This window comes from Photinus pyralis, unplaced genomic scaffold, assembly GCF_008802855.1.
Source record: "Photinus pyralis isolate 1611_PpyrPB1 unplaced genomic scaffold, Ppyr1.3 Ppyr1.4_LG1, whole genome shotgun sequence".
Taxonomy (NCBI): domain Eukaryota; kingdom Metazoa; phylum Arthropoda; class Insecta; order Coleoptera; family Lampyridae; genus Photinus; species Photinus pyralis.
In genome coordinates, this window is record NW_022170249.1 from 36590168 (window position 1) to 36615325 (window position 25158).

The following is a 25158-nucleotide window of genomic DNA, read 5'->3' on the forward strand; positions in this document are numbered from 1 at the left end:
AATTTCAAAAAATAAAAAGTGTACTTTTACGCACTTGTAGACATGGTATTGGTGTCATTCGATCAGAAATTAAAAATTATTGCATGTTTGTATTCTCCTTAAGGCATGAAATGTCGATAAAGGCTATTAAAATCGAAAAAACAAATTTGAGTGTACTCTTCGCCTCTTGCTCACAAGCGGCTTAAGGATTTTTCTAAATAAATCGAGAGCATTATGAAAGAGTACCGCAAATAGAAGTCCACCAAAAAAGCAACAGTACTGCAAACAGAGCGTTGCACACTGAAACACTAGCAGCATTCTCTGAGTTAGGTACGACTATTCATCTTGCTATTGCTTTAGAAAAGTTCCTTTGTAAACTTGCTCTCCTTTGTTTTTTGTTTCCAAACTCCGGTAGCGGATGTTCAATAAACAAAAGGAGCGCTCACACAAGGCATTCTACGCGCACACCCTTAATGTTGGGTTTGCAATAATGGTAGGGGAAGGTTGTCTAATGTCTATATCGGACCGGCTCCTAAATCGTACCTTTGAATTTTCTTCTGAACGGTGACTTCAGCGACATCTCGGTAATTACCTAACAAACTACTTCACCATCAACCAATTTTGCATTTAAATTGATGCCGGCTACAGGAACTTTTTACACACTGCGGTAGAGAATTATATATTTGTGGACCCAGGAACGCAGGAGAGTGCTGCGATACTTTTAATGTTGATTTAGGAAGATACAGGTTGTCTTTTGTCCTAGTGTTGTGGTTATGAATCTCTGAGTTTAAGCTGTGATTATTCTTTTTTAGCAAAGACATAGATACTAATTTGTAACGTGTGAATTTGTGTAAGATGTCATTTTTGGGGAATTATATTTTACTGTGTTGGTTTACTGTAACCTCATTCGTGGTAGGCATTCGGTTTTGTCTGCGCATGCATTTTAGACTGGAAATTCGTTCACTTCGTTGTAAGCCGTAGAAGTAACAACTGCTGTTGGTGATTACTGTCCTCGACCTCGTGTAAAATCCATTGTTCTGAATTGTTCAGTGGTCATCTACCAGTTTTATATTGATTGGAGGGATTCATACGTGAAATATCGTTAGGAGAAGTTTCTACCGACGTATATTTTTGGAGAACGTATACCGTTTCGGGATTTAAAGAGGATTAGTTTGGTCAGTAGAGTGTGGCTTTGCCCTTCGTCGTTAAGAGCTGTTTGGCTGGAGCCGTATCGTTTGCCGTATTGGGGTTATTTCCTGATTGGATTTGGTTAACATCTTCGTGGTATCGTGTTATTTCTACGTGGGATAACATTCGACTTCTGTTATTTGTGGTAATTTTGGCGTGATGAAGAATTTTATCGTTGTCAAATAAAATGTCGCCAGACGCCATCTAGTACGAATTCGCCGTATGTCAACAATTTCGCTGCCTTTGCAATACGATTTATTATCTATTTACAAATCTACGTAATTTTTAATTTGATTAACTGTAATTTGATAGTCACTAATGTAACTCTTACTTTGTGAGATTCCTTGAAATTTGGATACCTTGTTTAAATTTTTACTCCTGTTAAATCATTTACTGTTCTCGAAATCTCCGTTTCAAAGTTTTGCTTCAATTTTCTTAACTTAAAAGTTGACCTCTTGTGCCACTTCGTTAGGGTAGTTCCAAGTAATGATGTGTTGACATGGATGTAACTGGAAGCCTCGTCCACCGAGCTCGATGCATGGGAATTATATTGTTGGTAAGCTTATATGAACGTACGTTACTTTTATGTGTGTAGGATTTCACTTGGATAGACTTTGGGTAGTGGTACCATAACTCGTATTTTATTTATGTTTCATTGACTTCGCGTAGGTACGCCGAAGTAGATTAACTTTTAGACAAAGAGATTTGAGTTACCTACCTAATTAGAGGTTTAGTTTGCCATTGCGAGCCTTTTTGGCTACTGTTATTCATTGTGAAATATATATTTGTTTTTTTTTTTAAGATTAGCAATTAGCTTCTAAATTTCAATACAATGCGATCAAAAATGAGTTGCTGTCGAGTCACCTTTGGAATTTTTGTTTACATGGGAAATCATACTTAACTTGAACTTTCAAAGGGGACTAGACAGCAACTCATTTTTGATCGCCCGTTACAAGCCACTTCTGCCTGTAACAAATTTTCTGACGCCCAACGTGTGGGACCCGATTTTAATTTGGAGCTTTTGCTTTGTAATCAACAATTATCACTACTGGTTGGTATATTGCTTAAGGTGTGGACACGACCCGGACTCAATAATTATTTTCATCATGACTTTTTGGAAATTAGATATAACCGGTTGAGGAAAGTTGAATTACAATATGAACTAGCTTCTAGAGGTATTGATAGTAATATTGCTGGAATGGGTTACGTAAATCAGTTCGTAGTGCTATAAAATTAGAAAGTAACCGATCGTGGACTCAAAAATAAAATTCCTTTTGCACCGATGCTGAAGCAATTCAAAATGCAGTGACTGAGCTTAAAGGTGCTCGTTCGCAGCAAGCGACGGAGACGGGAGACCGCGACAGGAGACACAGACAGGCGACAGAGACAGGTCGCCCAGGAGTTGCAGCGCCTTGTCGCTGGCAGTCTGTCTCGCGACTGCTTCTGGAGCGGTAGTGTCTCTGTTTTTAGTGTATGTTTCTGAAGACAAATATGGCTTTTACCGCTGATGAAGATGAAATATTAATAGATGCAGTCGCCAATTCTGTATGATTTAAAGCTAGAATCTTATAAAGATGGACAAAAAAAGTTGAATGTTTGGTTTTTGGTGAAAATCGAAAAACGCGTGGTTACTTATAAATGAAAACACATTTCTATTGGACTTTATATTACCACTTGAAAAAATAAACGATGTAAAGTAACGGTTAACTTTTCAGGTCAACTGGGAGTAAATTGGAGAAGGGAAGAGGCTAGAACGCAGATGAAATTCGGCGAACCAGAGCCAAGTACACTGTATAAGCTCTCGGTGCTAAGAAAGGCAAAACAAGAAGTTGGTGCGAAGGCTTATGTAATAAAAAACAAGACAAAATGCCCTATTAAAAACGTGGAAATACTGAAATATACGGTTCCGTACAACAGTATCATTCAAGACATCGGTCTTGACAGATTCTTTGTACATTACTGGTCCAACGAACAGATACTCACTTATAATGATTATGTGAAAACAGCTAATAACTCACTAATAGCTTTTGATGCCACCGGATCTGTAGTTCATAAGGTGGCTCGGCCGTACACCTACTCATCTCAGCACATTTTCCTTTATGTTGGAGTGGTACATCTGTCTGAAAAAGGGAACCAGTTTCCTGTAGTCCAAATGCTGTCGGAACGCCAAGACACTGCTAGCATTAGAAAGTGGCTTTCCGCGTGGGTTGATCAAGGAGCTTTAGTACCCAAAACGGTATCTGACAATTGTTTGGCTTTACTTGGTGCCGTGTGTCAATTGGCTCCTCCTTCATACGTAAGTTCGTTAGGGGAGTATGAGGCCCTCCAGGAGTACGATCATATGTCTTGGAGGGATGCAATAGCTATGCTAAAAAGTGAATTTTTGCCTATCGATTATGACGAAAGGTTGTTAGAGGAAATTAAATCACGGACTATGGGTTCGCCGGAATCCATGAGTACGTTTTGGCAGTTATGCAAGGTTTATTTGTACTTTCATTAGAACCGATGGGGGAGGGGAAACAATTGTATTACATTAGGAAAAATCTTACTCCATTTTACCAGAATGCCTTAACATTAACCGAAGTCAATTCAATCGCTCAATTATCTATGTTAGGTAAACGTATTGAACAAAATAAATATTTTATATTCCAACCACCTCCGTTTAAGAAAAACTACGAATCTATTAGAACCGGGTTTAGCTTATCTTACGTCGTCCTCTGATTCTGAAACTTCACGCTGTTCAACATTAAAAACTAATTTAGCGTCTTTAGCTAAAATTCCTTCTCGAAATAACACTCCTATTTCTTCAAAACCAGTTACCAGGTTGTCAGTCTCATAAAGAATGTAGTATGCTCGAAAACTCCCCCGTCCGATAGTCTTCCGTTAGTACCCACTTCCACATAAATGAAATCCGTAATTGGAATTTACGATTGCCATAAGTACGACGCTGAAAAATCCTTTATAGTTATAGTAGTAGGATCCGCTTCCGGCTGGTTTCGATATTCTAAAATGTTTCCCATCTATAGCGCCCTTGCAGTTGGGAAAATTCCATAATTTTTGCAGAAATTTGCAACCATTCTTGCTCAGATTTTGGAAACTGTGAAAAATGTAACATTTAGATACGATCAACTAAATTCTCTTTTTAGAGAACTAAATAATTCCATTGAATATACACCATATACAATGATAATTCTAATAATGAAGTGGTTATATGTTAATATTAACGCTAAGCAATGTTCCTTTTATATATCTGAAACCGATGGTTTTGTTGCCAGCACAACGGAAGTCATGTGAGTGCTTATTCAGTTTTTCAAAAAATATCCTTTCCTATTGTTAACAGGAGTCTCAAACGGTGGGACATAATATTACTACTCTTATAAAAAAGAAAGCGGGAAATGTGAAAAGGAAGTCAAAAGTCTGCCATCAAGTTATTGAGAAAGCAATTGAAACCTTGAATAGAAAAGAAGATGAACAATGTTAATGCCGTCTTAATTTTGGGAATTATTACTAGGCTATAAGTTAGATGGAGTAAGTATGGCGTTATTAATGTTTTGCGAATTTGAACGCGAAGAGTGGGGTAATAAAAGAAAAATTTCCCACAATCTACAATCTGCATCGAACCGTGTTTGCTTTAAGTAATTCATATTTTTCAAGTTTGAAGATCAATCAATTTTTAGTGTATTCGGTAGTGCTGGACGAGATCAAACCCTTCCTTCTTGCCCACCTTTATCTCCCTATTCCCCCCAGTGTATTGTAAGTTGGCGCCCAGCATAGACTGAGTTGTAAGTGTATTTTTTTCCTTATATTTTGTCTTATTTGAACTTATCAAAAATATACATACATACAAACATGATCATTTTGCCGTAACGGTAGCTAGTTAAATTACGAAAAATTGATGAGCACCAACTATTGTACTGTGAGAATTTGATAAACAGGGCACTATTCAAGGGATGTTTAGGACAATTATGCGAAGATATGGATATATGTCGCACAAGCATGGCTCAAACGCAAACATTACTTACTTCAAATTACCATGCCCAGTACACATCTGCCAAACTGTCCTAGTATTCCCCATGCAAACCCCACTCCTACATCATCATCCTTTATCAAATTACAGCCAACGCAGGGCACATTCCGTATTAATGACCTCTTACGAAATTGCTATCCCCAACCCAAGATGATGACCAGTAAATTTTATATAGTTATTCTGAGTTTAATATCGCTGTATTATCGACATAACGTTTATTATTTGTCTAAAGTGTGATACGTTTTATTTTAACGAATTATTTTTATGTTCATGAATCGTTTTAAATAAATATTGATTGTTATTAGGCACATCTCTGCAAATATTTTGGTTTCAACGCATTGTATATAGCGTTGCACGTTTCTGGAATGATCACACTCAGCGCTTTGGGAGATATTCGAGACGAAAACTTCAAATCTTCAAAAGATTGACCGGTCACCAAATATCTTAAAGTAACGGCCAAACGTTCTTCCGCAGAAATTGCTTCTCGCATGATGGTGTCAGTTTTGATAATGTCCCCTCGAACTCCAACACTATATTAAAAGGTTCCATATCCATCCGGACATAAACTATAATCTTTATATATATAAAAGAGACGTTGGTGTATGTTAGTTAAAAACGCGAAAACGGCTGCACTGATTACGACAAAAATTTATATATGTACTATGGGAGTTGTGAGCCGTGTACATCTCGAATTTGACGTTTGTACGACAAACAGTACTATCACCTCAAGTGCAGGTGTTCAATAACACTAGGCAACAAAGTTTACACGATAGCTAAAAATAGATCTGTTTCGGTTTGCGTTCTAAAAATAGAACTGTGACAAGATTTACCTATTTCGTTTGCTAAGTGGGGTCTCGAATATAAGATTTAAAATTGAAACCACCACACACTCAATTTAAATTGTTTATTTTGTTTATTACATGGAAATGTATAAAGTATGTACTTATGTATTATAAAGATAACCTAATTACCTAATCAGCTACCTAATTATAATTACATATTATTGATTCACTCTGGGTTTGCTTCCGAATCCTGTATTTGCGACAATTCCGAATCCGGTTTTTGCGAATCCTGTATTTGCGACAATTCCGAATCCTTTGTTTGCGAATCCTGTATTTGCGACAATTCCGAATCCGGTATTTGCGACAACAAATTGTCTACATCATCATCATCGTTGGATGAAAATGATAACGGATTAGATGATGACTTTTTTGACGGCGAAAGTGATGTCATTGTGGATGGGGTTGAGGCACTGAACGATGAACACTCAGCTTCCAGTTTTCGTCTTTTTCTCCGTTCGATAGCTTCCATTTTTTTCGCCTGAATTTTTCCTGCCATTTGCATTTGTCCAGCTCTTTCGCCCCTTATCCGTTTGCTGTTTTCCACCGTATGTCCACATATTTCGCAATATCTGTTTATTGCGCAGATATAAGCAGTACACACCGAACACCGCAATACCGACGCTGACTTTACTTCGTGCGATAATATAAATGGGAATTTATCACATTTGCTACAGCGATCTGTAAAGAGTAATAATAGATATTACATAGTAACATGTTATTATATTATGCATACCCAATGGACGATCAAACTCCAGTTGTCTCCTTGCCCCACAATAACTGCAAAAACGGTCCATCGTTTTTTATAATATTTTTCACTTTAATTACAACAGAGATCTAACGCCAGGCACCGGGACCACTGGACTGTTGCCGAATGCCGATATGTCGAAGTAAAGTAAAAGCTTAAAAAATTGTTCGGGGGTGAAGTGTGACAGTTTATAACGTCAACGGCAGTCTCAAGTGCGCCCGACCGCCTGCCTGTAAACATTACTGCCATCTCAAGGGTACGTATTCGTTCTAAAAATAGAACTGGTAGACGGTCTCCGTTCTGAGGTTCGCAGTACGGTTAGTACTGAGTACGGTACGGGTTGTTAATTACATTTGGTTTGAATCGAGCGCAATGCCGCGACGACGTTCAGATATTGGTCGCCGTACACGACAAATAAATTACGTCCGTCACGCACGGTCCCGAAGAACAGAGGAGGAACATGCAGCAGAAAATGAACAAGTTAGAAATCACAATTCACGCGTCCGTGAAAACATTACACAAGAACAACGCCAAATGCGAAGTGAAGAACGACGTGTTGCGTATCGACGAGTAAGATCAGCAACACGTGCCACTAATCGAATAACATTTCTACGGCTTGCATTCGACTATGATCCAACAATTGATTATAACTCGCATCGCAACATCGATATTGGTAATATGGATAAAGTGTGTGCCCATTGTCAAGCATTGAAATACGAAACGGAAGCGCCCGGGTTGTGTTGCGTTAATGGACAAGTAAAATTAACACCCTTACAACAAGCACCGGAACCGTTACTAACATTAGTATCTGGAACTACTTCTCAATCAAAACATTTTCTCACTAATATTCGGAAGTACAACAGTTGCTTCCAAATGACGTCATTTGGTGCAGATAAAATAATTACTGATCACTTCATGCCAACATTCAAAGTGCAAGGTCAAATATATCACACTGTAGGTTCATTATTGCCGATATCTGATGAACAACACAAATTTCTACAGATATATTTTCTTGGCAGTTCGGATGATGAGGTCAACACTAGATGTGCCATTACTTCTGGGATACGCCGTCAAATTGTAGAGTCATTACAAATGTTACTCGATCAGCACAATCAATTGGTAAAATTATTTAAAACTGCAATAGACCGAATGCCGTCCGACAATCACAAAATAGTTATAAGAGCTGACAAAACACCTGGAGGTGAACATTCAAGACGATTTAATGCACCAACAATAAATGAGATAGCAATTGTCATTGGTGGTGATCAATTTGAAGCTAGGGATATTGTTTTGCATCGGCGAAATGATACATTGCAACGTGTCTCTGAAACACATCGTTCCTATGACGCACTTCAATATCCAATACTGTTTTGGCAGGGAGATGATGGATATCATTTTCATTTGAAAATGATAAATCCAACAACCGGTAAGTAATGTGTTTTGTAAGTAATTTAAAGATAATCTAACTATATGACACTATTACAGGTACGGAAACAACCAAAAAAATTAGTTGCATGAATTATTATGCGTACAGATTAATGATTCGAGAGAATGGAGACAATCATATTCTGAAGTGTCGGCAATTGTTCCATCAATATGTAGTGGACATGTACGCAAAAATAGAGACAGAGCGGCTGTTATTCATTCGACTCAACCAACGACAATTAAGATCGGAGGAATACATTCATCTACGTGATGCAATTAATACGGATGGAAATGCAAATAACGTTGGTCGCATCACAATTCTACCATCGACCTATACAGGCAGTCCACGTCACATGCATGAATATGCACAAGATGCAATGTCATACGTTCGGCATTATGGTCGTCCGGATTTATTCATCACATTTACCTGCAATCCGACCTGGAATGAAATTAAACAATGTTTGTTGCCCGGACAATCGCACACTGATCGTCATGACATCACGGCACGAGTATTTAAGCAAAAACTAAAATCATTAATGGGTTTAATTGTCAAGTACAACGTGTTTGGTTCAGTTCGATGCTGGATGTATTCAATTGAATGGCAGAAGAGAGGATTGCCACATGCGCATATTCTCATTTGGTGTATGGATAAAATTCAACCAAACGAAGTTGATGGTATTATTTGTGCTGAAATACCGGATTCTGCAATTGATTCTGAACTATTCCAAATAATTACAAAGAATATGATACATGGCCCATGTGGTGCTCTTAATTTACATTCACCATGTATGATTGATGGCAAGTGCTCTAAACGATATCCAAAACAATTCATTCCAGAAACAATAACAGGTAACGATGGATATCCACTATATCGCCGTCGTTCAACACATGACAATGGTAAATCAATAATGGTGAAAGTACGCAACAATGACGTTGAGATTGATAATCGTTGGATAGTGCCATATTCGCCATTATTATCCAAAATCTATAAAGCACATATAAATGTAGAATATTGTAATTCTGTGAAGTCCATCAAATATATTTGTAAATATGTCAACAAAGGCAGTGACATGGCCATTTTCGGAGTGGCACCTGAAAATAATCTAGATGAAATCCGACAATATCAGCTTGGCAGATATATCAGCAGCAACGAAGCAATATGGCGCATATTTGCATTTCCAATTCACGAAAGATATCCAACTGTGGTACATTTGGCTGTTCATTTAGAAAATGGACAACGAGTATATTTTACCACAGAAAATGTTTTCGAGCGAGCAGCACAACCACCAGCAACAACATTGACTGCTTTTTTTGCATTGTGCCAAACTGATGACTTTGCTAGAACGTTATTGTACTCAGAAGTTCCACGTTATTTCACGTGGAATGCTACCAGAAAAACATTTGAACGTCGGAAACAAGGTAAACCAGTAACTGGCCACCCACAGTTATTTTCAAGTGATGCCTTGGGTCGATTATACACTGTACATCCAAACATGGCTGAATGCTATTATTTACGTTTGCTGCTGATTACTGTGCGTGGCCCCACATCATTTCACAGTTTAAGAACTGTAAATGGCGTATTGTGCGAATCATATCGTGACGCCTGTCAACACTTACATTTACTTGAAAACGATGAACATTGGGACAATTCCCTTCACGAAGCATCACTTACAGCTTCTTCATATCAAATGCGTACATTATTCGCAATTATAATATCAACATGCTTTCCATCAAGACCTGTACAACTGTGGGAACAACATAAAGACGCCATGACAGATGACATTTTACATCAAGCACGTAATGCAAGTGAACACACAGAATTACAATACACTGCGGAGATGTATAATCAATCATTAATTTACATTGAAGACATGTGTTTGATGATGGCGAATAAACTCCTTAATCAATTGGGACTGCCATCACCAAATCGAACCATTACAGAAGTTTGCAATCGTGAAATACAACGTGAAACACAGTACGATACCAATGCATTACATACATTTGTTCAAGACAACATAACAAACATGAATCAGCAGCAAACGCACGTCTACAACACTATTATGCAAGCCATCAATGAGAACAACGGTGAATTGTATTTCCTAGATGCTCCCGGAGGTACTGGAAAAACATATTTAATTGCGTTGATTTTGGCCACAGTACGATCAAACGGCAATATCGCGTTGGCAATAGCGTCTTCTGGAATTGCAGCCACTTTGTTAGATGGTGGAAGAACGGCACATTCTGCATTAAAATTGCCATTAAACATGCAACTAACAGAAACACCAACATGTAATATTTCGAAAACATCCGCAATGGCAAAGGTTCTTCAACAATGCAAGATTATTATATGGGATGAATGCACAATGGCACACAAAAAGTCTTTAGAGGCACTGGATCGAACCTTGCGAGATTTGCGCACCAACCAACAGCCATTTGGAAATGCGATTATATTATTAGCAGGTGATTTTAGACAAACTTTACCAGTCATCGCACGATCAACTCCAGCAGATCAATTAAACGCATGTTTAAAATCATCTCATTTGTGGCGATTGTTTCACAAACTATCGCTTACTGTAAATATGCGCGTACAGTTACAAAATGATGCATCAGCCAATTCATTTGCAAGCCAATTATTGGACGTTGGAAATGGAAAATGTGCTACGGACAATACAACAGGATTAATAACATTGCCTGCAGATTTTTGTGTTACTACTGAATCACAAGAGGAGTTAATTGCAAGTGTGTATCCCAACATTGTAGATAATTATACAAATCATCAATGGTTAAGCGATCGCGCTATATTGGCAGCTAAAAACAAAGACGTAAGTGATATTAATATTGAGATTCAAAACAAGCTTAGTGGCCAAACCAACATCTACAAATCTATTGATTGCGTTATGGATCCAGATGAAGCTGTAAATTATCCAATAGAATTTTTAAATTCACTTGATTTACCTGGAACTCCTCCTCATATTCTGCAATTAAAAATTGGTGTGCCAATCATTCTGTTACGCAATTTACATCAACCAAGGCTTTGTAATGGAACAAGACTGGCTGTAAAACAATTGCTGAACAACATCATTGAAGCAACTATATTATCTGGCAAATACAAAGGCGAAAACGTATTGATTCCACGTATACCAATTATTCCATCAGATATGCCTTTCGAATTTAAGCGAATACAATTTCCCGTCCGACTGGCATTTGCTATGACCATCAATAAATCTCAAGGGCAATCGCTTCAAGTATGTGGATTACATCTTGAACCACCATGTTTCTCACATGGACAATTATACGTTGGATGCTCACGTGTTGGTAAACCGTCTTCATTATTCATCTTCACACATGCCAAAACAAAAAAAAAATATTGTTTATGAAAGAGCGTTGCAATAAAGCAAACAATGGAATACAACTATTGTGTATTAATGTTAATTGTATGCCGTTCTCAATTTCGTTGCAATAAAGCAAAAAGAATAATAGTCTAATGTGTATTATTTCATGTTTTTGACATGTCGATGTTGGTGTTTTTAAGCCCACATCTTATGTCAATATGAACCCCACCGCCATCAACCTTCAGAACGACAGAGGAAGTGATACACTTTTCAATGAGGCCGTGTAATGTGTCAAACAAAAGATTTCCCTATTTTCCCTTGGACCCTTGCTACGCCACGTGGGGCGTAGCCCACGGGCTCACTAGTATAATATAAATAAACTAGCATAATTATCTGGAATTTCTTAATCAGGAGGGCATTTCAATATGAGTAGTTACCGAATAATCGCTGCAACACGATTTTTTTTTATTCAGAAAATTTACAATCTACTCTATACTATGAAGAGCAATAAGTAAATCAGAAGTATGATTATCGCTTGTGGAGAGAGTCAACCAGCGTTGAAGCTCTTAAAGTACCAATAGACGGCGGAGGATGATTTCGGTATTTTCATGGATTTTGAAGATCAGATGGCCATTGTCTCTTCAGTCTGCGGATTATGTTCGGTGGATGACTTATTTCTTGTATTAGGCTGTTTTCATGAGTTTGCAGCCTCACGTTGTAGAGGGTTGATAACCTGTGTATTTCTCCGACGACAAACGGAATATTTAGGTCATTATGCAGAGTTAGGGTAGACACATACCAAGGCGCATTGACTACTGTACGGAGAACTTTTGACTGAATTCTTTGTATAATTTTTGTATTAGATGGTTTGGCGCAACCCCACAATTGAATGCCAAATGTCCAAGCTAAACAATAAATTATCGATAATGTTTTCCATTAAAAAGTTCTAATCTGATTGGTTTAATTTTAAAAAATAACGTATTTTTTATTATACCTGAATCACAATCTCCGTTTTAAACACTCAAATGTGTGCGAAAAAAGGCCTTTAAAACACACGTGCTTTAAAGTTGCTAGGTAATGATACTTCAAGTATGACTTTTGAATCTGTCATCTGGAGTTGAAATAAAAAATCCTCTTAGGTCGCTTTCTGTAAAGGCAGAACATTTCTTTGGCTTGTACCTATCCTTTGGTTGAAGTTTTCCCAAAAGCGCATAATTTAGGGTATGCTTCCAAACCTGTTCCACTTTTTAATCGCAGCACTGTTTTAAGTTTTGAATGAATGCACCAAAAGATAGAAGATTTAAATACCTTTGACATTTCCTCCATATATGCCAGCATTATCGATGTATTTAAGACTTTATTCGTAAGTAACTTCCTATTCATCCATGGAATCAATTTTTCATATTCTTTATAATAGGCTTTACTGGATTTGGATTTTACACCTACCAACGTTTGTTTAGATTTTACAACAAGCGATTTAATGGACGGTGTATTATCTTTTTCAACGGAAATCGTTTTATTCACAACGACGATTTTTATAAGCAAACGACAAGTGACATTTCCATGGCAATCGTGAAATTACGAACACCCAGCCCACTTAATTACACATGTATTCGAATATAACGTCAATATTGTTTCATTGTATTTCCTATTTTTAAATTATACTGCAGGTATAATAAAAAATACTATAAGATACACGTGTATAATTGGTCTTTAAAGCACTTGCAACGTTAAAGGCGCTCCGCTTTGCGTCGTGCCCTTAAACTCGTTGCGCGTGCTTTAAAGACTTGATTATACACTTGTATCTTAATATACTATTTATATAGACTAAATTTTTAGGAGATGAATACTCGATAGTGCCTATTTACTATCTTCTAGCATGTGAATAGTATTTTACATTATTAGCGTAGGTGGTTTTTACTGGCGATAGAAGTTACCTGGCGTATAATGTACAATATTTTATTTGTTACTCATTTATAAACAATAGTAAACGTAAACAATTAGTTCTAATTATTGATCTCGAAGAAATGTCTATAATACTATACTGATGTATAAAATAAGGTATATATATAGTATAACAACAAGGGGCCAAGAATAGACCCTTGCGGTACGCCCCTAGATGGTTCCCTGTACACAGATGACTTACCCATTAACCCTTAATTAGTCGCGTCGGTGTACTGCGCATGAGTCTGCGTGTAACTTTCCCATTATACTCGGCATTGTGCGCTTAAGTATCCCTCAAGCTAGTTGTGCTGCAAAAGTTGTCTGAGTTACAGGTGCCTCCGACAAAATTTACGCGAGTTTTGATTGCTGCAATCGTGCCAAGTGTACTGAGTACACGTAGCGACTAATTATGTAAGTATTATCTTCTTACGTTTTACTACGGGCTGGTTCAAATTAACGTTGAGAATAGATATTTAATTTGTTTTGTTTATACTTTTTAGGTATTCGATACCCGTTCGAGATCCTAATCGACTCTCCGAAAAAGAACTAGCAGCTATGGCGAGAAATATTACTTTAGAATCAGTAGAAGAGGACGAAGTTGGTGACGTAGAAGACGATGCTTCAGAGGAAGAAATAATCGAAAGCGAGCATGATACCGATTCCGAAGAAGAAAAGAAAGAGGGCGAGGAAACTATAGAAGATGAAGAAATGGAAGAATATGAAATTGCAGAAGTTGAAACTCTCTAGACGATGCAGGAGACCATTTATGCTTCATAGGTAAAAATAAAAAAACGAAGTGGAAAAAGCATCCCATTTCTTCCAAATATAAGAAAACGAGTCAGCGAAATATTGTAAAAATTTTCCCTCGATGTTTACTACAAAAAGAAGATGTTGCAGATGAACTGATGGCATTTTCTCGGTTTATAATAATAGAAATTGTGGATGAAATTATTAACTGCACAAATATTTTCATACGTAGGAAGCAAGATGCATATTCCAGAGCTAGAGATTGCAGAGAAACCACTCGAGAAGAAATGTTGGCATTCTTTGGTCTTCTTTACATGGCAGGTCTAAAGAAGCAGAGTCATACTAACTTCAATGAATTATGGTGTAATGGTGGAACCGGCTCAGACATTTTTCGTGCTTATATGAGCGCTAAAAGATTTTTATTTTTATTGGTAGCTATAAGATTTGATAATATAAATGACCGACCCATTAGAAGAACCACAGATAAAATGGCTCCTATTAGGAATTTTTTCGAAGAATTTGTTTCTAAGTGTAAAACAAACTATCGCATTGGTGAGTTTATGACAATAGACGAGACGTTGATACCGTTTAGGGGACGTTGTAGCTTCATTCAATATATTCCACATAAGCCAGCCAAATATGGGCCGAAAGTTTATGGCCTTTGCGATTCAAAAACATTTTATGTCGGTAATATGGAATTATATTGCGGAAAACAACCGGACGGCCCCTACCAATATTCCAATTCTCCAGCTGATGTTTTCCAAAGGCTAATTGAGCCGTATAAAGGCAAAAATAGAAACCTGACTTGCGATAATTGGTACACCAGCTACCCATTAGCCGAAAACCTTCTAAAAGATAGGATTACGATGGTTGGTACTATAAAAAAGAATAAAGCCGAAATACCTCATGAACTTCCAAACAAATCGCGGCCAGTTCCATCGTCCATTTTTGCATTCCAAAAAAAATACGACACTCGTATCTTACAGCAAGAAAAAGAATAAAGCAGTTCTCTTATTGTCAACAATGCATGAAGACCTTCAAGTAGATGCTGATATTCAAAAGCCCGAGGTTGTGTTATTTTATAATTCCACAAAAGGTGGTATCGATACAGTGGATCAAATGTGCGGCAATTTCACCGTACAAAGAAGAACAAGAAGGTGGCCATTAGTTATCTTTTTCCAAATGTTAAACGTGGCAGGTATAAATGCTAATATTGTATACAATTTTTGTTCTCAAGACGTGAAGCCAAGAAGAATTTTTTTGAAGGAATTATCACTTTCGTTGATGAAACCTTATCTACAGCAAAGAGCTGAAATAAAAACCTTGCCTGCTGACATAAAACTCTTTTTGAAAAAAAAAAGTGTTTACCAAACAAAGAAAATAATGAAAATGTACAATTACGAAACAAAATAAGAGGTAATGGTATGTATTAACTGCCAAAGTGACGAAACTACCGACGAAAGTTCCTAAGCAAGTATTATTTTCTAATAAATGTACATTTCAAGTTAAGTAGTAAGTAGTAATTTTTATAAATTCATATCTCGGTTTATTTAGTTATGTTAATAAATTTCTTGTGTTTATTTTTGTATGCTTATTGTTTCTGTATTAATTGTTAAATAACTACAATTTTTTATAATAAACGTTTTATCAACTATTTAATACATTGCTTATTATTTATACACTAATTAAAAAAAAGTATCCCTATTCCTTTGTTTTCTACCGTCAAATTAATATTAATACCACAAAGTGTACAAAATACACTGCGCGACTACTTACGTTACGAATGGTAACGCGACTAAATAAGGGTTAAAGTAATGCACTGTGACCTGCCCGTTAGGTAGCTATGAAGTAATGAGGTAGCATTAGGAGAAAGAAAAACACACATGTTATATGTGATATTTCAAGGTAACCAATGGAGTTTTGAGCTCAGTGATGTTATATTCAATGCAAAACAGACTTTAATTCTAATCAAAGAAATTTTTAAAATTGTTTACTTACTATTTTCCAATTCAGTTACCTCAAATTGTATTTTGGGAACTGGTAACAGGATTCTGCTCACCCTCTTTATCCTGCTTGTCACAGTTTGTAGAGGATCTACAAAAACTGGCTTCAAAAGAGTAGGTACGGGAAAGTTACCTAAAACGGGACACCGTTAGTTTTTGAATTGATGCTTATGCGCCACCGATTGCAAAAATTATGTGCGATTGTCCACAGAGAAAGAAATCTGCTACTGTTGTGCCGAAACTCCGTTGGTATCACAAACGGCAACAGATGAGTTGAAAAATTTCTCACAATTTTCTTATAAGAAATCGTAAGCGTACCCTTTTATCAGTTCGTCAAATTGAAACACTACTACAGTTATTAGTTTTCCTATCATATGCCTTTACTTTGAAGGTAAAATTATCGGGTTCAGTTTGTAGGTTACAAAATGGCGTTTTGTTTCAGTCATTGTTTACATGTTGATAAAATGGGTCACCGACCGTGTTGCTAAGACGGAATAGTATCCCACGTTATAGACCCGCGGTGATATTATATCCTATTATTATTCTGTGCCGAAAGATAATATTATTAAGGACCATTTAGACGTATCCAGTAACAGTAACAGATGTGATACTATTACATTGTTTAGTTAATAATGTACTTGCTGAAATCGTACTGAGGGAATAAGTTAAAATATTATGTTCGATGTTATTTTCGGCTACATCTAAATCATCATTAATAACAGCAAGGGGCGCGTTTGCATATTCATTTACACGGTTACTAAAATAAGACAACTTTGATTTCTATTATTTCTCTTTTGGCATTCTCACTCAATTAAAAAAATAAGAATACCTACATTTAAAAAAATGCGCCAACGAAAGGTGTAGGAACTTCTGAGGTAGGATCTACCCTAAAAAGCAATCTTGGTATATATCAAGAATATATATATATATAATATATATATATCTGTTCTCTGTACAGTGCCACCAGCTCAGAAAAGCCCCGGAAAATATGCGAACTAATTTTGAAATAATTCAGGCTGGCCAATAGAAAGCCTGCGAAACGACGCGGTACATTCCGGGCCATAATTATTAATTATTCCGTTCTGACAGTTTTGCGCTTCACGTTATTTGCTTCTTGTATTTGCTTTATTTTACGTTTTCCGTCTCCAGTTTATACAAACTCGTCTTTTTCAAGACGCATATAGCTTGGATCTACGATCTGATAAGGTATGTAATTCCCCTTAAATGTAAAACTGTACTAACCTTACATGAATCTTAGAGTGCTAATTGAGGTAAAAACTTGTTACAGAAGTCCTAAATCATGAGTTTGGAGAGGAAACTTGTTCACTCTGAAGCTCGTAAATAATCCGTAAAGTGGTCGAATTCTTTGATCGACAAAAAGATGCAGGTCGTTGGAGTTTCCCTTAAGTGGGTATTACACTGAGCGTTTTACCCATGGGCAAGACGCTGACTTCAAACCCACCGGCAAAATTATAAGTGTAATCGAGCAAAACTAAGTGGGTAAGACGACATCGTCAAACCCAAGCAATATCCGACTTGTTGGATATTTACGCTGCCGCTGCGATATGACGGCAAGTGTGATAGGTTTTGTGGGCAAAACGGCGCCTTTTTCTGTTTTGCGCATGTACCTACAATCAGCTGACTGCGTGTTTGAGTTATTCGTAGCGCTAGTTTTCTTTTATTTATTGCACGTGTGCATGTAAATTTCATATAGTGGTAACGGTAAGTTTTCCATGATGGATTTATGCAAGTAAAGAAATTAACATGAATATCTGTGCATAATCGTAACTTCTACTTGTATAAATCCGTAATACAATGCTCTGTGTCAATTATTTTTACTGATTTGGAAAAATTTCAGAGTTTGAAATGTCTGATTTACGGGGGATAACCAAGGAAAATTTGGTTGCAGTTATAGGACTGTATCGCAGCATGCCGTGTCTTTGGAAAATAAAAAGTAGCGAATACTTAAATAGAATAGAAAAAGAAAAGGCTTGGGATGAGGTACTGAAAATGTATAAGGGGTTTGATAAAGAGGCCACCAAAGAGATAGTTATGAAGAAAATAAATTCTTTAAAAAATTGTTGGCGAAAAGAAAATAAAAAAGTGAAACAATCCCTGAAATCTGGAGCTGGTGAAGATGAAGTGTATCAACCTAAACTGTGGTACTTCGACCTTTTGCGATTTTTAGACGATCAAGAAACTCCGAGGGAATCACCACTGTGGATGAGGTAAATATTTCACGCGAAACGATATATGAAAATATGTATTGGTCTACAAGGAAACACTTTGTTACACAAATGCGTACAGCACTACAAATAAAAATAGACCAAGGTGCAATTATTTATTTTGAAATCAGGTGGTAATCAGGTAAACTTATTTTGAAAATGAACAGCACCTTCGTTGTTGAAGTATTGAACAAAATTGTCTCTAACTTCTTTTGCTTCAGTTGAAGGATTTCTATTTGGTCCTGATTGTAAATTGGCGAGGTTGGAGTCATCTGCCACCAGTCCTGTTCGTGTTGTTCCGTTTTCAGTATCCTCTGAATAGATAGCATCTCTAGGTAAATACTGACATCCAGATCTAGAACGGAGAAAATTATGTAGAACACATGAAGCCATCACTACTTTTTCGATATTGTTTAAATCCAAATTTATTGCAGTGTGAAAAATTCGAAAACGAGAAGCCAATATACCAAACACATTCTCCACTACTCGTCGTGCTCGAGACAATCGGTAATTGTAGATTCGCTTTTCAGTTGACAGTTCTCTCACATTAAATGGCTTCATGAAATTACTTTTCAACGCGAATGCTTCATCTCCCACAAATACATACTTCAAGTCCCGATTACCAACTCGTCTGCAATTTGGAAGGTTGAGTTTTCCGTCGATAAGTTTTTTATAAAATTTGGTGTTTTCAATAACGCCTCCATCCGAAACGCGTCCATTTGTGCCAAAATCTACCATCAAAAATTTATAGTCCGCATCTACAACAGCTAGAAGGACTAAACTGTCGTAGCCCTTATAATTTCTGTAGAAAGCACCACTGTTTTTAGGAGGTGTGATACGAACATGCTTGCCATCAATTGATCCAAGGCAGTTGGGAAAGTTCCACCTGTCTTCGTATAATGAGGCAACCGAAGCCCATTCTTCAGTAGTTTTTGGGAACTGAAATGAACCAAACAATAATATAGCGCAATTGATAAACATACTAAGACACTTATCAGTTAATCTCGACAAACCCCAAGTAGATATGTAGCATGTAATTATTTTTATGTTTATAGAGCGAAGAAGAAAACAGTCAAGAGGATGACAACGAACCTTCCACTGAACACCCTGAAGATGGGATGCGATCAAGGTCGCCAGTTATATTATCACCAGGTACTCCATCTTCGGTAGCGTCATCATCCTCCATGACAAACAGACAGACAGCGCGTCTACAAAAGCGCAAATGTGCTATTGAAAAGGACAGTGCTAACGAAGTATTGGGCATTATAAAACAACGTTTTTCCCAACCTCCCCTACAAGACCCTCAGCTAACGCGATATGATCATATTGCACGGAACTGGGCCGAAAAACTTACAAATTTGAATGAAAGGCAAAGAATCATAGCGGAGAAGCTTATAAATGATGTTTTATATTCAGCCGAATTAGGTACTCTATCACCTAATCATGTAACGGCTATAAGCAACGTTATGTCATCTGGACCAGAACTCTCACCCTATCCCGTTTCATTTAACCCAAATTCCGTCCCACAATCCACATTTTCGACGCCTAGTTCCACGGCAGGTTCGTCGCATTATCCAAACTATTCTGGGAATTCTGATCCAACTCCCACCCCACATCATTCTTCTATGGTACATCAAAATTCAAATTGTTCAAGCTCATCGTATGCAAATTCAACCGAACATTCCGCTTACCCGTCACATCTAGAATTAGCATCTATATCACAACCACAATATCAAACTTTAGTTTCACGCGGACAAAATGGAAAATTTTGTTAACAGAACTTGTGTTCCTTTGACTAGCTATCCTTGGTAATAAAGTATAAAAACCTAAGATCTTTTATTTCGATGTCACATTCTCACCTTTATAACATCCTTGAGTAGGACAGAACATATTGCTTCACAGGTTTCTGGTATAATAATGCTGAGGGATGGCTGAGAGATTCCACACGTAAACTTTAAGTCTGTGTAATTCCTCCCTGTCGCCAAAAACCTCAACGTTGCCGTCAGTCTCTCATGTGCAGTGATCGCTTTTCTCAATTGAGTGTCACATTTTTGAATCCTCGCGGATACAAGACTTAAAAGATGGGTATATGTATCTTCGTCCATACGAAGATAGTTCCGAAAATCATCCGCCTCTAATTCGGGCAAAATTGTCGTGGTATGGGAAACTTTATCACGTTTAGACAGAAATTTTCGCACCCATATGCGTTTCTTCTTCCTTTTCTTGCGTAATTTTAAAATACTGTATAAACCATATAACATTAACAAATCATCATATTCGCGTTCATGCATTGTGACAACTGTTCAAAAACTGACAGCGGTGTCGCTGTGTCTTTCCCACCATCGAGCACCACGTTAAGTCTAGATGCAAAACGGTAAATGTAATCATGATTTAAAAACAGCGTTTTGCCGGTGGGTTTAAAGTCAGCGTCTTGCCCATGGGTAAAACGCTCAGTGTAATACCCACTTTAGAAAAGGCAACCGAGTTAGCTGCCGCTGCAGTTGGGAAGTCAGTTAGTTTTAGAAAACAAATTCGCAAAGAATCGGATGAAGCTGGGCCCTCCAAGTTAAAATCTCCTAAGAAAAAACGTCAGGTGGAGCCAACAAACAAGATCGATTTTGATGAAGCTGATCAGTGTATTTTACGAAGAACTGTCCAAGAAATGTATACAGTTGAACGTAAGGTACCAACTTTGAATGTGCTCGTAGAAAAAATGCAAGAGAAGATCAACTATACGGGTGGAAGGGAAACTCTTCGCAAGCAATTGTGGAAACTTGGTTTTCGGTACAAGAAGTGTCATGACAAACGTAGGTTGTTAATGGAAAGAAGTGACATCGTAGCATGGCGTTCTCGTTATTTAAGAAGATTAAGAGAAAATGAACAACGTGAAGGTGACAAGAGACCCGTTATATACTTGGACGAAACCTATATCCACCCATCGTATGGAGTGAGTAAATGCTGGCAATCAGATGATGTATCGGGAGTTTATAAATCCAATAGGGCTGGTCAGAGGTACATCATAGTCCATGCTGGTGGTCATTCTGGATTTGTAGAGGATGGTTTGTTGATATTTAAGTCGCACAGTAAATCGGGAGATTATCACGATGATATGAATCATACTAACTTTATGCAGCTTATACCAAATTTACCAGCAAACTCAATTGTGGTTATGGATAACGCACCCTACCATAGTGTTCAAATAAATACGCCGCCAACAATGAATAATCGTAAGGAAGTGATACGATCTTGGTTAGACGCAAACAACATTAGTACGACAGAAGACATGCGGAAGGCCGAGTTGTTAATGTTAGTAAAGACCATTTCTCACAGCAAGACATATTATGTAGACGAACTACTCAAACAACATCAACACACCGTTGTACGATTGCCACCATATCACTATGAGCTTAATCCAATCGAGCTAATTTGGAGTACTATGAAGAGGAAAGTAGCTATGAATAATGTCGGGCAAAGTAATAGTAATATTGTTCAATTGGTAAAAAATGCTTGTGCTGAAATTACGCAACAGGAATGGGAAAAGCATTGCATTCATGTGAAACATATTGCAGAACAAATGTGGGAAGCTGATTGTTTAACAGAGGAATTTATTGAGAGCGTAGAATTTGTTGTGAACACCGGGAGTTCTGATGAGGATGAGTTGTCAAGTGATGATAATGAATGATAAAAGTTAAAGGTTGTGTGTTAATTTAGTCAATGTAAGTGTTATTGATTTCAATATGATTGTTTCAATAACTGTCCATATTTACACACCAGAAATGCATCAGAATTCAAAATTGGTTTGAAAATCTAACAATTTTAAATGTGTTTACGTTTTTGTAAATCCAAGTATAAATAAATGATTTTTATGTTTCCCCTTGATGTTATGCAACTCATATAGCGCGTGGCCTACTTATTTATATTTACGAAAGAATCAAATTTTGCATCAGAATGTACGGCCTAAATTTCTAGCGCCCTCGGACACGCCCTGTCAGGGACTTTCTGAGCTTGGTGGCACTGTCGATCTGGCCTGAAAGTCTCCCTTTCTTTCAGCTTTATGTGTTTAATTTGTCAATCAAGTAGCTGCGTGTTTAATCGAACCCAAAGGGCGACCCAGGCTACAGTCATGTTAAATTTGGTATCCGTACCAGAGTTATGTTAGGTGGTATTCAAATTTGTTTAAATAATAAGTTGTTGAACGTGATCAAGGCTGCTGAGATTCATAAATAAATTAAGTCTCTGACGGTGTGCCGATGTATTATAAACGGTATTTTCATTAACCCCCCCCCCCCCCTCTGTAACGTTCGCTACCTTTACCCCTGGTATTGTTACAGATAATTTGGGCGCGTAGCGGGTTTCGGGTGATTTTCTCTAGTTGAAGGATCTGGGATCTGGTTACCTATTTGACTGCATTCTTGTTTATATATACCTTATTAAGTTAGTGGGGTAATAATAATGGCAGTCAAATGTTTAAACGAACTGCTCCTGTTCTCTCTAACAATTGCTAATACTCGATATCTACACAACAGAGAGTAGTTTGAACAGCGCAGACGGACAAATGTAACTAATAGCGTAGCTGTCCTCCTTTAGGAAAATGGGTTAAAAAAGTAAATAAAACACAAAAAAGTTGAACTTGCTCGAAATGTTAGCAGTCGGTTTGAAAATCGAGGCCATATGTGCTGAGGTTTCAAAATACTGTTTTTTTTTTTAATTCATAACATTCCCCATGTACTTTTGCGTACTATATCGCAATTACCTTGCATGTTTTACATGGCAGTAAATAAATCGGGTTGCTAAAAAATAAATTTGTTAAAAGCACACTGCATTTTTCTGATTTTCTGGATCCCTTCTCGTTTTCTTATGAAAACCATGCGTGAAAGTTTGAACAAATTTACATGTATTTGTGTAAATTCCTTTCTAGCAAGATTCGAGTGAAAAATAGTAACGAGAAATTAAATTCTGACTTAAAATTAATGGCCGTCCTTGTACTTTTTAACCCTAATATTATGGTTAACCTCATATATCATCCATCATTTCAACCGTGCGTGTTACCGGTTCAGCATACTATTTCCTGCATTCGTTAACGTAAAATTGGCAATATAACCGATTTAAAAAATTTGAATATGCTGTCTTTATCTTCCCTTTGAAATAGTACTTGCATGTCAGTTGTAAATCATTCATAAATGTTTGTGTACTACAAATATATAATGCAATCTGGAAACTTGTAATAGCGAAAAATCACGATACGTTGTTAAAGCTCCGAGGGTGCACGAGCGTGAACGATCTAACCATTACCAAAGCTCAAAGTTGTGATATCAGTAGAGTAGTTGAAAGCTCTCTGAAACGATGCTAGTGATCTAGCTCTTTCGGTCGGTAATCACCTGTTACTTCCTTCGCGCAGCATGCAAACCAATGTGCATATTGACACAAAGAACTTGAGACACGATTCTCCGGAGCCTCGCGGTAAGGGTGGTGGATATTCCAAACGAAGCGGTGGTCAGGTAAGTTCATCAATTCCTTTAAGAGTAATTACGAAAAATTATTAAGGGCCTACAAAGCCGCCCTTTCGCATAACTGGAATATTCCCGCAAGCGCAAAAAATTCTGATCACACACACACGCACATTCATTATTTAGATAATTAAGAGGCTTGACTAACAATGCACGGAACTAATTTACTTCATACGCAGCTTCAAGTATTAGCGAACCAAAAGTAACAAAGCGATTAAAGATCCACAAATTCGAATGTGTCGTCAAACCTTGTTAATTTAAGTATAATAGTGTTGGTTGTATACCGCAGTTGATTTAATGAAAGCTTTTTCATGTGCTCAACAACCCTACCCACTATATTCCTAGTTTTAAGGCGTGCTGCACGCAAATATTAATTTGCATTTTTATTGTAATCGATACGGATGATGAAGTTTGGAATTTATCCAAGTTTCTTCGTGACAATAATTAAGATGCAGCGTCTTTGATATATTGCAGCACTTAAGATCTCCTGGCGGCTTTCAAGTTATGATGAAACCTCAAACGCTTTTTGTACTTTTACTAACTTACTTATCATGAAATAGTTATTTGTTTCATAAGTACGAAAAATGCACGTTTCCGGGACGAGGAAGGGTGGTGGTGGACGACGCGGTGTTGACTATTTCCGATTTCCTAAACTTCCATGACAAGTTCTTCATTTTCCTTGACTTCAACCAAAGTTACATTGCTGCATGATCCATCCCAGTCCGTAGCGCTGATTTCCTTATCTCCATTCCATTTTTGAATTTGATAGATGCTCGATAAGCGTGTTGTTCAGCATCTCTCATGTTGGAGCGACGGATGGCATGCTAAATTTGGATTTTAATGACATTTTTGCAACAGCTTTAAGTTACATTGGATATCTACTGTCATTCAGACATGCAGACCTTGTGCATCGATATAGTTTCAAGAAAAAAGCCTCTTCTACCTCTTTGAGAATATTTGTGTCTGCGTGTTTTTCATAAAACTGTTAAGCTTTTGTGCGATCATTTGATGAACTTAGCAATTTGTTCTCGTTGATTTTGCCTTTGCCGAATAAAGAAGACGTGGTATCACATCCTGTGATAGCATAAAAAAATATCACATCCTTCACATCACCAATCTCTTCACGGGTCTTGCTGATGTCATAGGTTGATGGTGTGCCAGAGGGTTTGTAAAAGAATAGTTGTACATTTTGGC

At 37.3% G+C, this 25158-nt stretch overlaps 3 protein-coding genes across 3 annotated transcripts; 2 read left to right on the forward strand and 1 right to left on the reverse strand.

Moving 5' to 3' along the window:
• The first annotated feature begins 7459 nt into the window (after nucleotides 1-7459).
• LOC116160367 lies at nucleotides 7460-11599 on the forward strand. The gene is given in 3 exon segments (XM_031473559.1): nucleotides 7460-8207; nucleotides 8267-11550; nucleotides 11552-11599. Coding segments are annotated over 3 exon segments (4080 nt in total).
• A 6974-nt stretch (nucleotides 11600-18573) lies between these two features.
• On the reverse strand, nucleotides 18574-20665 carry LOC116160377 (protein ALP1-like). The gene is made up of 3 exons (XM_031473569.1): nucleotides 20317-20665; nucleotides 18925-19396; nucleotides 18574-18812 (listed from the first exon to the last, which is right to left on the reverse strand). The coding sequence occupies exons 1-3, from the start codon at nucleotides 20560-20562 to the stop codon at nucleotides 18574-18576; spliced, it is 957 nt and encodes a 318-aa protein (XP_031329429.1). The 5' UTR covers nucleotides 20563-20665.
• A 1009-nt stretch (nucleotides 20666-21674) lies between these two features.
• LOC116160386 lies at nucleotides 21675-22139 on the forward strand. The gene has a single exon (XM_031473574.1). It carries the CDS (start codon nucleotides 21675-21677, stop codon nucleotides 22137-22139), a length of 465 nt encoding a protein of 154 aa, XP_031329434.1.
• The last annotated feature ends 3019 nt before the right edge of the window (nucleotides 22140-25158 follow it).